Raw genomic sequence first — 16,965 nt, 5'->3', positions numbered from 1 at the left:
ACCATTCATTTGCCTACTTTCTACCCAAATCCCCAGAATAAAGGGGAAAGATTTCTGCACGCTTTGGATATACACAGACAGCTACGATTTTACTTGGACAAAACAAAAGCTTTCAGAAAAACTGAACAACTGTTTGTAGCATATGCTGCAGGATCACAAGGAAAGCCTATTACAAAGCAGACAATCTCCAAATGGATAGGACACTGCATCTGCTTCTGTTATGCAAAACATGGCAAATCTGTGCCTAAGGTCATTAGGCCTCATTCTACCAGAGCAGCAGCCACTTCAGCTTTCCTCAGAGGGGTACCAACCAAAGACATTTTAGAAGCTGCAACTTGGAGCTCAGTGCACACTTTTACCAAGCACTACACCTACCTCTCTACTCCAAATCCAGAGCAGGCTTTGCCACCGCAGTTCTGCAGGGCTTGTTAGCCTCGCCAAATCCAATCTAGACCCAGCCACCCAACCTCAGCTTTGGGATTCTACCCAAGTGTAATGACTGCAACAGTGAAACACGATGAACATAGTACAGTTGTGTACCTACCATAAATGTAGATGTTCGAGTGTATTCACTGTCGCAGTCCAGGTTACCCACCCACCATCCCCGTCTTTGTTGGGACTATTCTGTACTTCTCATCTCTATACAACCTATGTGGTGTATTTGCTTGTAGATGAAAGAAATGTTTATAGTAATATATGCATTGTTGTTTGGCATATTTATATCTTTTCAGTCTTCCTAGCTGGGGGCACCTGACATCTGGGGCAAGAAAAACTGAAGAAAATGGCGTTGGTTGCAACTTTTATACCCCTGGCGCACTGACGTCATGGAAGAGGTGACAGCAACCGACGCCGGACCAAGACTTTGGAACTCGGGCCGACTGCAGGTCGCCTGCCAGCAGGATAACCCAAGTGTAATGACTGCAACAGTGAATACACTCTAACATCTACATTTATGGTAGGTACACAACTGTACTTTCTGGTTCCAGCTTGTGGGTTTCTTTTTGAAGTTTGCCCTGCAGTTGCTCCCATGGAGTACAGCTGCATCTGTGCAACTGTTTACATGCTGATATGGTGTGGTGGTGTACATTTCTGCTTATTCAGTGGAGTTAACTGGGTTTGGTGGGGATTTGAACCTTGCTAGTGTATCACTTAAGTGATTAGCCTTAAAGAAATTTCTAAAAGTACCTTGGGTGGAAGGGATCTCCGGTTTCAATTCTTTTTTCGAAGGAGACTGCTTAATGGTCCAATCTAACAAGTGATGAAGATACACAAGGGATGATGCAAAATGCTCCCATATTAGTAAGGACAAGATCCAAGATGTTGTTCGTCCAGTGGGTACTGTCATAGTTCCAGGGCATTTGCATTGACAAAGTCTGCAAATCTTTATTCTTGTGCACTAGTTGGGGTGTAGGTTTCCCAGTCTGTATTTGAATAGTTAAGATCACCTAGGAAAATGGTATTGGGTTTAATGCTGTGTGATTCTAGTTTGGGAAATAGGCATTGTGGCTTTCTTTTGTCATAGAGGGAGTTCTGTAGCTTGCTAATATGTGGTAGTAGCTGGTCTTAAGTGTGTGGAAGGCATTATAGCCCTGAACGTCTGGAATGCTGTCTGCTGTTTTAAACCATGTCTCAGTCACTACACTGACATCTATGGTCTTCCAGGCCGAGAATAATGTTTGAGGTTTTTTAGCAGAGCTAATAGTTAAAAAAGGTTCACTAAAGCAAATCTATTTAAACATAGAAAGCATCATAAGAAACTGCCATGTTATCAGTGTTGAACTTTATATTTTATTTTTGCTGTTTATTTCTGAACACAAGCAAGATGTTATACTGTTAGTCAAACAGACAATATATATAATCATGTGACAGAAATTGGAGAATGACTTGAGTTTTTTTCCTTCAAATTCTTCAAGGATTGCTTCAACATCTGTAGAGCAAGTGAGAGAGAGAAGCTACCAAAGGGCTTTGCTTCTTAATGACCATAGGAAAGACAATGGTAAGTGCAAGCAAATAAAAGCAAATTGAGAGCTGGGGGTGTTAATTGCGTTAATGTTTTTCTATATATTCTTAGTTATGGTATAGCTGTCACAGTTAATATCTTGTGAGAAGACAAACTGCATCACCCTCCATGCATGCGTGTGTTTGTTCTGCATGCATGTTTTAGCTAGCTCTTTGCTGTCACTTGTTTATTAGAAGTTGTCTTCATGTTGTCAGTATTCAAGCTAGCTGTTTTTTGTGTGTTTATAGTGTTGTGGTTCACAATTCTGTTTAACTGGTTTACCCCACAAAATTGTTGGATGACATGGATTTCGGTTCCGAGTCCTAAATATGTTTTCCTTTCCTGCTCAATTAAAACTCATGCTAAGTGACTACATTTTTTTTTATTGATTAAGATCTAAAAGACCGGAGTCTCAAACTTAAATTACCATGAGGCCTGGTATACTCAGTCATGGGCTGTGATCTCCAGTACAAAACGAAAGGTATCCACAGCTACTAGAACATACTGTAGTCATTTGTCACCCATCTTTATGTTCGTTTGAAGGCTGTTTGAAGTCTAAAGGGCCACGAGCTTGAGACTTAAGTTGGTAGAAGTACCCTGTTTGCTGTGTATTTAGCAGCTCTGCCATCATTTTCTTATCAATGTCTGCAATCTCAAGGACTCACAGTGGTACAGCGCATAGTTTTCAGGTGTTTGTCATTCACACTGCCTCAGTAGCATATGGGGTCTGTGCCTGCTTTCCAGAGCTCAGAATCCCATCCTCTAATTCCCTGTGATATGGGTTTAGCTAAGCCCCTCTCATCAGGGGAAGCCTAACCCCTGTCACAGAAAGTCAGTTATTCAGTCTTTTAGTGCTCTCTGAAGAGTTCACTAAGTTGAACCTCCTAAGCAGTTTACATTGGTGGATTACAACTTCCAGACTCAACTAAGATCCTTTTTAAGAACTTCCCTTCTTATTTTATTGTATACTTTTAATTTCTTTGTTTTATTAAAAAGTATATACACACTAATGCTGTTAATTCTTTTCAGAATTCTAAATTGGCTGTTGTGTTTTGTATGTTTAGTACTGCTTTTAAGCAGTATATTTACTTCTGTTTTAACATTACTATAACCTTTTTATTGTAAAATCGCATTTTATCTCAGATTACTTTATCAGCATTTTCTGTAGAGATTTGTTCATTTCTGACTCAAGTATCTGTTTAAGTAAATGCATATTTATGCTGTTTTAAAAGGCTTCTGTTTAATTAAAGGGCATTTTTATCACTCTTTGGAAAAGTTAATTTCACTGGTGCTATAACTGTGTGTGTTGTTTACTACACTGCAGATTTTTGAATAAGGTTTAGCACAATTTAAACTGTTTCTGCTATATTGTGTGCAGCTTAGCCCTATCTGCTGTGTGAGAACATAGTTCATTTTTTGTTGTTGTCATTGCTGCCTTTAGACAGCCTTTAATAGAGTCAGTGTCTTTTTCTGGCTAGTGTTTTTCCCCTTACCTAATGGAGCTTATTACAGCTGCCCCAATCAAATCTAAAACCTACCTAAAAAGAAAAACATTCAACAAACGCATTCCTAAGCCTATGGTTTGTGAATATGTTGTTACTTTAAGCTGGTTAGCAATACACTTACCTTTTTCCTCTTCAACCTTTGATGTAAGACCGCAGCCCTGTATGAAATGGGGGAGGGGAGTTCCAAATACATCATCTGGGGATGTTTCCAGTACCTGGCTCAAGTGCAGGAGAAGCAAATCATTCAGATGCATGAGAAGCCCAGGGTTAACCCTTGTCAGGCATAATTCTCTTGTCTCCAGATGTGTCCTCTAGTGTAGTTCATAGTAAGAAAAAAAACTTTACACAACAGACAATCAGGTTATTACCACATATAGGGCTGATGTTGTTTTCTTAGCTAAGATCATTTTATAGTCAGCTAATCTCAGAGACTATGCTCCTATTCAGAATAACCATGGAACTGTCTTCTTCAGAGATCAGTCTAGCACTGCAGATTTTGATGGGGGCTGTGATGCAGATAGTAATGAATACTCGCGTCCATCCAGTCTGATTCTTCAGAAGGTGAATGGGTTCAAAAATCCAAGCAGGTGTTCTTTATTCCACAGTTGCTAGCTATGTTTAGACATGTACTTTACTGGAAACAATCTGAAGCTATGCCAGATATTGACAGTTTATAATCACATTGAGGATGAGATTCCAAGTATTTTGGCTGTTCCTCCTCTGTTATCGGCATTAGAAGATGCTTGTAAAACTGAATGTAAAAACTTTTTAGTTAGTAAACCAGTTCCTAAAAAGACTGTGAGGAAATACAAGGTGTACTCAGATCTTGCAGTTATCTTCACTCGTTTGTCAGCTGATATAGCTGCAGTTTCTCCAGCTGACAGCTCTCACAAGAGAGGGTTGGCTTCTTTTAACCCTACACCGCTGGATACGTTTGGCAAGTGGTTAGAATTTCAGGGAAAATAGTTGTCTCAGTCTAGTAATGTAGTCTTTCGAATTTTAAATTATCAAGACTTCATGTGGAAATTTGTTTTTCGGTGTGCTTTCAGTTTAGATGAGTTTGATGTATGCGAACTGAGCAAAATGTAAACTGATGAAAAAATGAAATTCTGTAGCTCAGCAGACACCAGTCCAAACACAAGCAAAAAGGAAAGTCCGGTAGTGATTCAAACAATTTAATTGAAGCGCTTTTCGTTATAGTAAATACAATAACTTCTTCAGATCACATTGAATTCAAACATCCGCATTTAAATAGCATATTTAAGAACCATGTGACAATGGTAAACCAACCAGCAGAGGATGCACTCGACAATACTTTGTAATTAAATCACCTACTATGTAAAATAAAAGAAATACTGTATATAAAAATTCTCCTGTCATATACTTCAAAGTAAAAAACATATAAAACCACTTATAATATACTAACACAATTGCTAATGCTGTTTAAACTGGAATTATGTAAATAAAAATAGACTGACATATACCAGTAGTTCTAAAAGACATATATTTGTATGATATTTTACCTGTTTAAACTTTTAAGTTTCAACAGGCACAAGATGTTGCATGCTTCATTTAGCCCTGGATTATAAAATGAATTTAAAGTTAACTGCCAAAATAACTCCAGTTCTTCCAAAAGCAATGTTATAGGGCCACCTCTTACATCAGTAGCTTTAAAAGTAAATGTGTGCCCTCCAGTCATTTGAGAGTGTCTTGCCAGGGCATTATCTGTTTTATTCCTGTCAATGGCATACACATGCTCATATATTCTGTCACGCAGTTTACGTTCGGTTTTACCTACATAGAATGCTGTGCAGAATCTACACTTGGCTATATATACTACAAACCTGGAATTGCATGTCAACTTGAAGTTGAGTTGATATTTCTTATCATTAATAATAAATGTCTTTCCTGAATCAGTCAGGCCACAAAATCTACACATACCACAAGGTAACGTACCAGCTTTCTTATTTGCACCTCGAACGTGTTTACTACTTAACAATTTCTTGAGGTTACATCCTCTTCTGAGCACTATTTTAGGTGAAGAGCCTAACTTCCCTAACAAAAATTTGTCATTGACTATTAATTCCCAATTTTTAAGTAAAATATGGGAAACTGCTGAACTATCCAAGTTAAAGGTAGTAATAAAACTAGACCTGTAATTAAGTGTAGTGCTCGCTTGGGACAATGTTATATTTGTACAGGCAGTGTGTTCATTGTATTAATAGATACATCCTGAATGTTCAAACCACCACCCTCTTTATGTAAAATAGGGGAAATCACTCTATTTTTTCTTTTGTGTTGACCTTCCTCCACTAAATCATTGATTAAGTCAATCGGGTAACCTTGTTTCAGAAACATATTACTGAGAAATGTACATTCAGTAATGAAGTCAGGCTCAAGGGATACTGTTCTCGCTGCTCTTATTAATTGTCCCTTAACAATAGAGCGCTTCTGTGAAAACGGATGAGCGCTAGAGAAGTGCAAGAACGAGTTACAATAGGTCTTTTTTCTAAAAATATTAGAGACCAACCTAGAGTTGTCCAAATAGTCAGTTGAAACAGTACTATAATTAAAAGTGAACTCAAAAAATTCTGTTGTACTGTTCAAATAGTCAACGAAAGCACTAGCTTGTCTTAAATCCCCATGAAAAACGATGAATATATCATCCAAAAAACGGGTGTAATATTTGTTCGCCATGTGTGAAGGTGTTTTGAAAATAAACTCTCTCTCCCAGAAAGCCAAAACCAAATTAGCTAAACTGGCATCACATGGCGAACCCATAGCAACACCCGTCATTTGTAAAAAGATTTCTTGGTCAAACATAAAGTAGCTATTGGTGAGAATAATGTCAAGTAATCCTTCTACTAATCGTATTTCTTGCTTAGGTGCCCCTTAGATTTCAACATTAAACTTACCCATTCAATACTCTCTTCATGTGGGATAAAAGTGTAGAGATCCTTGACATCAATTGTTAAAAAGTTGTTGTTACTACTGAATTCTAAATCATTCATACTGTCTAAGAAAGTCCAGGAATCTTTACATACTTGCGGCTCGGACTTGAGATATTTCTGTAATATAATGTCAACAACTTTCGCACTAGGGTCAGTAATTGACCCTCGCTTGTCAATGAGAGGTCTCATTGGTGGATTTTGGATGTTTTTATGAACCTTGGGTATACCGAACATAACAGAAGTCTTAGGGAAGGACACCATTATGTAATTGTATGTATTTATATCAATTTTAGCCTCAATAAACAAGTCATTAAGGTAACCCTTAATATGATTTTGAGCTATATTCAGCTTATTAAGGGACACCTTGATATAAGCATCACTATCTATTAATGACTTCATCCTGTTGTTATAATCAACCTGGTCAAAAATAGCTAAACCTCCACCCTTATCTGGTTTAATCACTCTAACATTCAATGATCTCAAATCATGAAAAGCTGACATTTCATCATCAGCGACATTTTTCTTAGTGTACCTTCCATTGAATTGTGATATATGCCTTAAATCTAATTTGCATATATTTTCAAAGATGTTCAATACAGGGTGGAGTGGAGGATTATACACACTAGGAATGATAAACTTGTTATCAATCTCATTTGAATTACCTAGTAATACAGTCAAGTTAAGTTTCCTGATGAAGCATTTAAGGTCCATAATAGTCCTAGCTATGTTGACATGCCTGCTAGGAACAAATGTATTGCCTTTGGACAACAAATCCACTACTACTGGGTCAACCACAATCCCTAAGTAGTTAAAGACGTTGAAATCATCAGCAGAATTAGTCAAAACATTAAAAGTTACATTGGCACCATCTGTTAATGTTTCTGCTTGTTGTTGCGTTGTCTGTTCCTTGATTTCTGGAACTTTTTCTGTTTCGAAACGTTGCCCATTTGATTGCCATTGTGAAAATTTTGGTTGTTACTATTATTGCTAGATGTAATGTTAGCATCATTATTTAAATTGCGAATACGTTCACTATGTCTTGGCATGTCAATGTTTTCAAAAGCTTGGTTATTAGACCCGTGAGGAACATAATCATCATTAGAATCATTCTGGACATCAGGCCTATGCCCATTTGGTGACCATACTTGTGATGGCAATGGCCAAGGATAAGCTGTACCATGGTCATGTGCTGACCTATCCCGTTTCAGTTTTTTAATTTTATTACTTTTAAGCCACTCAATAAGCTGGTCAATGCTAGAAAAAATTCTGGCATAGTCAAATTTATGTCTAGAAAACTCACAGTCACTTGTAATCTCATTATCCAACACTGAAACTTCAGCTGTTAAAGTCTTAATGAAAGCCAAATAATATTTGACCATAATGTTCATTAAGTCAAACCCTTGATGTTCATCGTGTTTCACTGTTGCAGTCATTACAATTGGGTTATCCTGCTGGGCAGGCTACCCTCAGTCAGCCTGAATTCCAAAGACTAGGTCCGACGTCTGTTGCTGTCGCCTCCTCACTGACGTCAGTGCGCCAGGTGTGTAAAGGATGCAGCTGACACCATTTTCTTCAGTCTTTCTTGCCGCACGGTGCCTGAAGCAAAAGCAGTTCGCAAGTGCCGGTCGTCCGACTCCTGAAGTTTTCCAAATTCGAATTTCAGATCCAAAGTCTTCATTAAAGCTAAGTACTCTGTTGGGGAAACTTTTTTCTTGCTCCAGACCGATGTCAGAAAAAGTTAATAATTGTATTTCTTGTGGGAAGCAAATACCTCATAAGGATTTTCATTCTTACTGTATTCCTTGCCTAGGCCCTGACCATAACATTGCTAGTTGTCAGTTTTGTGCTAGATTTAACCAATGCACTATTAAGCGTCTGTACGATTTTGCATTCCATTACTTTGGCAGAAGATTTAATTATATAATGCCGTCAGATCAGCCGACTACCGGAGTTTACAAAAAAGAAAAAGAAAAGGACAGTTATCCGAGATCCAAAACTGACGACGAGGCTTCTTCTAGGCCTGTCGCCGGTTCTCAGTGAGGCGTTTTTGCAGCCCGACGCCCGCTACCTCAGAGCCACAGGCCGCTTCCGACTCCCACGTGGAGCCGACTGGGCCTCTGGAAACTCAAGGTATTGGACACTCGGAAATTATTCCCTCAGATGGGTCTGGAGCCGCTGAGCAGGCATCAGCTTCTGAGGGTGTTTTCAGGCCTGCACAGTTATATGTGAAACCTACTTCAGCTACAAAGGCAAAGACTAAAGCAGCTCTAAAGACAAAGAAACAAGTACAGCATTCACCTGGACAGGCCTCCATGCCTAGAAAACAGATGCTTAAAATGGCCGAAGACCTTATTGCTTTGATCAGGGGTTCCCATCCCCCTCCTGAAAAGAGGCCTAGGCAAGAATTAGAATATGAAACTTCAGACCAGGTTTCCATTTCCTCTGATTCTTTGTCTGAACAGGATTATTCTATTCCTCCCTATGAGGATTCTGATGCTGAAGAATCTATCCCTTCAGCCTCTCCTCCTGAAGATTATTCTTTTGGGGAAACACTGCATACTATGAGGGAGCATTTCCACTGGGAGAGCCAAGACTACTCAGAATCCAAGAAAAGGCTCAGAGACTTCCTTTTATTGCCCCAGCACAGGCCCCTTGCTATCCCGCCTGTTTTAGGCATTGTAGATTATGTATTTTCAGAGTCCAGTCTTTCTCCAGACTCTCTACCACCAGCCCCTGTTAAGCCAGACAGATACTATAGGGTTCCTGATTCACATAAATTTCTCTATAAGAACCCTGCAGCTGACCCAGAAACCATCTCTCAGGGTCCCAAAGGGGTCAAGGCTTCTACTGCAAAAAACCCTATCCCCTCTGATAGGGATTCTAGGGCCCTAGACAGATGGGGCAAAACGATTTATACCTCTGCTACCTTGGCTGTAAGATCCTTAAATTGCCAATTTCATATGCTTAAGTATCAGCAATATCTTATGTCTTTGCTTAAACAGAAAATGTCAGCAAATACAGAATGTGCAGACAATAAATAAATGCAGGATTTATTGCATGCAGCTGAACAAGTTGGAAAGCATACTTTGCAATGTGGTTTTGATTCTCTTGAGGCCTCCTGCAGGGCCGCTGTTACAGGTTCTGTCATTAGGAGGCATGCTTGGTTAAAAGAACAAAATTTGCCTGATCATGTTAAAGCAAAACTATTAGACACTCCTTTACAGCATGATACTTTGTTTGGTACTAAAGCAGAAGAGGTGTTGAAGAAAATGGAGGACAAAACTAAATCTATGCAAACCGTCAAGGATTTCTTGCAGGTACAGCCTCCCAGATTTAGCAGGAACTGGCCTACAAAAAATTGGTCCTTTCCAGTGTCAGATAGACCACAAAGGGGCAGATACAGACACCCCAGAGCGTAGCCCTTTAGGGACTAAACCTTGCTGTAAGCACTCAGTAAAAGGCGCTACTTCCAACTGTAACTTTTTTAATTTCAAAAGTTTATGATCAAACAATTTAAGCTCGTCTGCTAGTAGAGTAGTACTGACCTGTGCATTTAAAGTGTTATCGACCGGCTGCCCCTGAGTTAAAGTGGAACCAGTTTGAAGCTTCATGTTGACGCTAATCCACTCAGATAAAACCGGAGCACCTATAAGCCCCATAGCACTCTGTCTGTCATTTGTCTGTCCTCGCAGGCTCACATCTTCTGCTGTAGTAAAGCTACAGTGCGGTCATTGGCCCAACTGAATGGAATTATTAATATTGATGTTAAGGCTGTTGGTACCCGCACAAACGCTTGAAGCTGGTTGATTTGAAGGTTCCAGTGAAGTCGCAGGAGGATTGAGCACTGATGCAACATTCCCTCCTTGACTGGAATCCCCCCGAAGGTGTGTGACATCTAAAAATTCGAGCCGAGTTGTTAATGAATCCACTCGTTGTGTAAGTACATTGATGAGAGCCGTCAAACTCACCAGTTCAGCTTGAGATTGACTGAACAAACGCAGACTATTTGGGTTGGTAGTTCCACCTGATGCCATAACACGAAACGAACAACACAAGCGAACTGAGCAAAATATAAACTGACGAAAAAATGAAATTCTATAGCTCAGCAGACACCAGTCTAAACACAAGCAAAAAAGAAAGTCCGGTAGTGATTCAAACAATTTAATTGAAGCACTTTTCGTTATATTAAATACAATAACTTCTTCAGATCACATTGAATTCAAACATCTGCATTTAAACAGCATATTTAAGAACCATGTGACAATGGTAAACCAACCAGCAGAGTATGCACTCGATGATACTTTGTAATTAAATCACCTACTATGTAAAATAAAAGAAATACTGTATATAAAAATTCTCCTGTCATATACTTAAAAGTAAAAAAAAATATGTAAAACAACTTATAATATACTAACACACTTGCTAATGCTGTTTAATCTGGAATTATGTAAATAAAAATGGACTGACAAATACCAATAGTTCCAAAAGGCATATATTCGTATGATATTTTACCTGTTTAAACTTTTAAGTTTCAACAGGCACAAGATGTTGCTTCCTTCATTTAGTCCTGGATTATAACATGCATTCAAAGTTAACTGCCAAAATAACTCCAGTTCTTCCAAAAGCAATGTTATAGGGCCACCTCTTACATCCATTTGTATTTGATCAATAGCTTTAAAAGTAAATGTGTGCCCTCCAGTCATTTGAGAGTGTCTTGCCAGGGCATTATCTGTTTTATTCCTGTCAGTGGCATACACATGCTTATATATTCTGTCACGCAGTCTACATTCGGTTTTACCTATGTAGAATGCTGTAAAGAATCTGCACTTAGCTATATACACTACAAACCTGGAATTACATGTCAACTTGAAGTTGAGTTGATATTTCTCATCATTAATAATAAATGTCTTTCCTGAATCAATCAGGCCACAAAATCTACACATACCACAAGGTAACATGCCAGCTTTCTTATTTGCACCTCGAACGTATTTACTACTTAACAATCCTTGAGGTTACATCCTCTTCTGAGCACTATTTTAGGTGAAGAGCCTAACTTCCGTAACAAAAATTTGTCAAGGTCATTATGAAGATTCAGAAGGATTCTGACCCAGACAACAGTAGTTCTCCCTTCATTTGGAAATGGCAGACGGACCTACTCATAGAACACTAGGGTTGTTTGATACATCCTTACTTAAAACAACTTCAGCTTACTGTCTGGAGGATAGACTCTACATTTAGGTTCCTATTTTCTGAGGGTGTACAGCAGGTATTAAACGATGTAAAGAAGCATGCTACTAGAAAATCATATATTACTGAATGGAAAATGTATTCATATTGGTACCAAAATAAGAAACACAACTCTTTTAAGGCTAGTATTTCTGTAGTTCTACAATATTTGTGTGAATCATCGTCCTCTGTCCTTTCTTATTCCTCTGTCAAAGTAAGTTTTCAGCCATTTGAGCATGGCTGCCCATGGATTCACCTTTTTTTCAGTGTATTCCTACATCATATTTTTGAAAGGGGTTTTGCATACCTGTGCACCTGGAAAATATGTGCCTCCTTCAGGATTTTAATTTTCTTTTGGGAAAATTAACCCTTGCTCTACTTGAGCCAGCTCATCGAGCTAATTTGAGGTTCATAGCATTAACAATTTTGTTGATTGCTCTGAGTTCTGCAAGAGTGTCTTGAGTTGTAGGATGTCATGGTGGATCAACCTTGTCTCATTTTCCACAATAATAAGGTTACTTTGAAAACTAGTCCCTCTTTTACACATGACAGAAGACTGAGAAGCAGGGTTCCCTTCAGTTTGCCGGGTTGCTCCTTGTTACTAAACTTTTTTTTTCTTCATAACCTGTTTCCAAAAATGTCTGTGATCCTTCAGGAAAAAATATTCTGAAGACATCTGGATATAGCAACTTGAATTTCACCCTTAGCTGTCAGCATCTCCTGATTGCCAGGATAAAGTTGCTTCTCTTTTTGCCTGGTGTACAGGGAATAATCATTTCCCACAGACAATCTGATATCTCCAATAGTTTTCTCTTCTGCCACATTTTTGTCAGGAGCAGTTCTTTCTGCTGGTTATGACAGCACCATTACTAATATAGGTCTTGGCTGCTTTCTGATACCCATATTTGAGTCATACTCACACCGCGCCCTCTCAGTGAATAAAATTTTGCTGTGGAATGCAGTCCAGTTATTTATTTGTACTTTTATAAAATTAATGCAGCCCACTCTTTTCAGTCTGTCTGGTATAGCAAAAAATGCAGGTTTTCTCTATGTGCTTTTCATACCTCTCAACCTGGAATCATCAAAAATCTGGACAAGGCCCATGAAAAATAGGTACAAATGTGTACGCTGATTAACGTAAAATTTGCATACATAATTACACAACCCTACCCACTCCAATGGAATTGTGGGATACCAACTTTCAAACACAAACTGAAGAACAGAACCAAAATATAGCACCAGAGTCCCCCTGCAGCCATTCCAATGTCCCATTACCTGGCTATTTCACCCCATTTACCTAAAACACTAATGTGTGCATACTGCTTTACTTCTACAATGATTATTTGGATTTTATTTTTTTTTACATTTTATAGCACAGTGCACAAACACTAATAGATATCTGCTAAACCAGTACTGTCTCACAATGAAACTAGACTTGGCATTAAAACTTCCCTGCCCTTGAAACTTGCATTAATTGAAACAGCATTGAAACCCACACCACATCCAAAGAAAATGCATCTGGCCAGTGGTGGATAAAGATTACCTTTGGGCTGTTTTCAAATCAGAGGCCCCTTGCACACAAAACAAGAAACATACATGCTTTGGTACAACTTTCTGACTTTATTAAATTATATTCCTTGTATAATACAGCACACTTGTTAAGACCCAAGTTAGAGCACATTTTAAATTTATTGTTTAAACAATTTTCCAGTAAGCAATGAAACAAAATACATGCACCAATAATGACAAAACTGCCCTGTTTAGGACATTTCCATGATAACAGTGTACTTCTACACAATATATATACACACGCACACACCCACAATCACAGTAGTGTAAGCCATAGGCATGTTGCACAGCTTCTTGCATTTATTTTCAATTGGGGGGACAAAAGGCCAAAAAACAGGGACACATTTTAAACATTGCTTGTATAATTTTGGAAAGTTGCTTGCATAAAATGTTGTTACCACCATACATTTCACTGCCAAGTCTTGAACCCAGAACCCCTGTGCACTACAGTCAGAGCAACATACCACTAAGCTAAATCAGCAGTTTCCTGAAAGACAGTAAGACAAACTTAAATGGCTATAATTTAGTGAATTCAGTTCTCCACTTCTCACCATAGCTCTCAACCTCTTAGCACAAAAATATAGAACAAAGCCAATAATGGGGGAATACAGCCCCAAAATAGGGACACATTTCAAATACTGATCTTATAAACTTAGAAAATTGCTAGAATAAAAGGTTTTGTTTTACCGCTCCTGAAAACCAGAGATTTAATGAGGAACAGAACAAAAATGTGAGGTCGAGAATAGGTCTCCATTGGTTTTCTTTTCTTGGTACCAGGAAAAGTCTGGAGTAGAATCCTTGCCCTTGTTCCATAGATGGCACCCTTTCTACAGCTCTCATCCTTAGTAAGTGAGTTATTTGTTTTAGAGCTTCTGTCTTCTGATTTGGAGGTAGGTTTGGCATTCCTCTCTTCCTTGGTAGAGTATGGAAGTGAAACCTGTAACCTTGATCTATTGTCTGTAAAATCCATTTGTCTCCTGTGATGTAATGCCAGTTTACTGAAAATAAGGCTAGCTTCCGCCTAAGGGTGCTTCTAGTTGTTCCCTGGTAGGCGGTGCCAGAGCCAAGTCACTGTGATTGTCCTGTGGAAGTGGTGGTGGCTGGATCTGTGGCTGTACCTCGCTGGTTGTTAGCCTGCCACTGACGTCCCCTGTAGGCACCTCTGGATTGACCCCTGCCTCTTGAGCGCCTATTCCTGCCTCTCTGAGCTCTGGAGGTGTCTGGAAAGGACCAATTCTTGGAAGGCCAGTTCCTGCTAAACCTTGGAGGCTGGACCTGCAAGAAATCCTTGACTGTCTGGACAGATTTTGCTTTCTCTTCCACCTTCTTCAGCACCTGCTGTGCAGGGGAGCCAAACAAATTGAGCTTATCCATGGGAGCATCTAGAAGCTTTGATTTAACATGGTCTGGTAATGACTGCTCCTTTAACCATGCATTCCTTCTGGTCACTGTACCAGTCATGGCTGATCTAAAGGAAGCCTCCAGTGCATCATAGTCACATTTTAAGGAATGATTACTGACCTGCTGAATGTTATGTACCATTTCCTGAACAGATTTTTTGTGTAATGGTTCATCCGGGGACAGTTTTTTAGTTAACTGGTCTAACATAAATTCCCGATACTGAATCATGTGGAATTGACAGTTCAAGGCCCTAGCTGAAAGAGTAGCAGAAGTGTAAACTTTTTTACCCCATCTCTCTAAGGCCCTAGATTCCCTTTCAGAGGGGAGGGGGTTTTTGGCAGAGGTAGCTGCTACAGCCTTGGGTCCCTGGGAGATAGTTTCAGGATCTGCAAAAAGAGCCTTATACAAATGATAATGTGTGCCCCGAACCCTGTAGTACCTATCGGGCTTAGCAGGGGCCGGAGGAAGAGAATCAGGAGCAGTACAAACATCATTAAATGCATCATCCACAACAGTAAGTACTGGAGGAATGGCTAAAGGCCTATGCTGTGGCAAATGCAAAAAGGTTCTAAGCCTTTTCCTAGAGTCTGAAAAATCCTGGCCCTGCCATTGAAATTGTTCCCACATAGCATGCAAGGTTTCTCCAAAAGAAAATTCCTCAGGCGGAGAGGCAGAAGGAATGGACTCTTCCGCATCAGAGTCTTCATAAGGAGAAAAAGGGCCCTCTGGAGGGTTTGAATTATCTGATTCATCAGAGGAGCCATCTGAAGAAACTGGCTCAGGGGGCTCTACTCTAGGCCTCTTCTCTGGAGGTGGGTGAGATGCCCTGTCTGGGTGTAGTTGGGATCCCTGGATCAAAGAAATGAGATCCTCTGCTAGAGTAAGCATTTGTGAACTAGAGCTAGGCCTGTGAGAGGGGGTCTTAGCAGGTACAGTTTTGGTAGATTTTGCTGCTTTAGCCCTGGCAAAGGCCTTAATCGACATGGATGCAGGTGGCCTAGCAGCTCCACGTGCAGGGGTAGAAATATCCAAAGGGATAGTATCAGATAAATCCTGTGAACCTGCTGGGATTTCAGTAGCAGATTCAGCCATGCTAGATGAGGCCTCGGTAGTAGGTAAGCTTTCGGCCGAAGGAAGAACCGTGGACTCGGTTTCAGCCGAAACCGAGACACTCGCGGTTGGCTTAACCGCGGTTTCGGACGAAACCGCGGACCGCGAGTGTCGGTCCTTTTCCTTGCGTTCTTTAGATATTTGCGCAGTCGGAGTATCCAACGGCATAATGTAAGCAAAAGCGGAGCCGAAAAACTCCTCAGCAAATTCCGACCGACGTCGTTCGTCGGTTGAAAGAAGCACAGGCTAGACAAGCTGCTATGTCGTGGTCTGGGCCTAAACAAGGTAAGCAGTAAGAGTGGAAATCTTTATGAGATATTTGTTTTCCACAAGTTAAACAGTTATTCACTTTTTCTGACATCGGCTGAGGCAAGAAAGAGTCCCCAACGGGGTACTTAGCTTTAGAAGTCTTCGGTAGTAGTAATCTCTGGTTCTGACCGACCGGCACTTGCGAACAGCTTCTGCTTCGGGCGCCACGCGGCAAGAAAGACTGAGGAAGATGGCGTCGGCTGATACCTTTATACCCGAATAACTGCAGCTATGACGTCGGGTGAAGTGCGACATCAGCCGAGGCCAGACCCAGACTTTGGAATCCGGCCGACCGAAGGGCTGCCTGACGACAGGACAACCCATTTGTAAAGACTGCAGATGCATCCTTGAAAGACATCCTAGCCATGTTAACCTGGAAACAAACCAAAAATTAACTAAATCATGTTAATTTCAAAACACTATGTAACAAAGTGACAAAAAGTACAGTTGTGTACACTTACCATAAATGTAGATGTTCAAGTGTATTCACTGTTGCAGTCATTGCAATTGGGTAATCTGCTGGCAGGTTGCCCTCATTCGGCCTGATTAACAAAGTCTTGGGTCCTGCATTGGTTGCTGTCCCTTCTTCCATGACGTCAGGGGTATAAAACATGCAGTTGTTGCCATTACATCAGTTTTTCTTGCCCCAGATGTCAGGTGCCCCCCAAATGGGGAGTCAAATATTTAAGTAATTAAAAACACAAAAATATACCTCCAAACAAAAGCAAATACACCAAAAAGGCTTTTAAGCATAGTAAAGGAAAGTAGAGGTATAGTAAGAGAAAAACAGGAGGTTGGAGGGAGGGTAACCAGGACTGCAACAGTGAATACACTCGAACATCTACATTTATGGTAACTGTACAGAGCTGTACTATGTTCTTCGTGTTTCACTGTT

At 40.0% G+C, this 16,965-nt stretch overlaps 1 protein-coding gene across 1 annotated transcript in view; it reads left to right on the top strand.

Moving 5' to 3' along the window:
* The window catches only part of KMT2E (lysine methyltransferase 2E (inactive)), a gene marked incomplete in the record, with an annotated part of 3,388,239 nt that overhangs the window by 3,263,884 nt on the left and 107,390 nt on the right, over positions 1-16,965 (top strand). The window contains 1 exon segment of the mRNA XM_044088526.1: positions 1,914-1,996. Coding sequence (XP_043944461.1) covers positions 1,914-1,996 — 83 coding nt within the window.

This window comes from Protopterus annectens, chromosome 11.part0 (assembly GCF_019279795.1).
Source record: "Protopterus annectens isolate FY-2018-M chromosome 11.part0, PAN1.0, whole genome shotgun sequence".
Classification (NCBI taxonomy): Eukaryota; Metazoa; Chordata; order Ceratodontiformes; family Protopteridae; genus Protopterus; species Protopterus annectens.
This window is presented reverse-complemented; position numbering and strand designations above follow the sequence as displayed.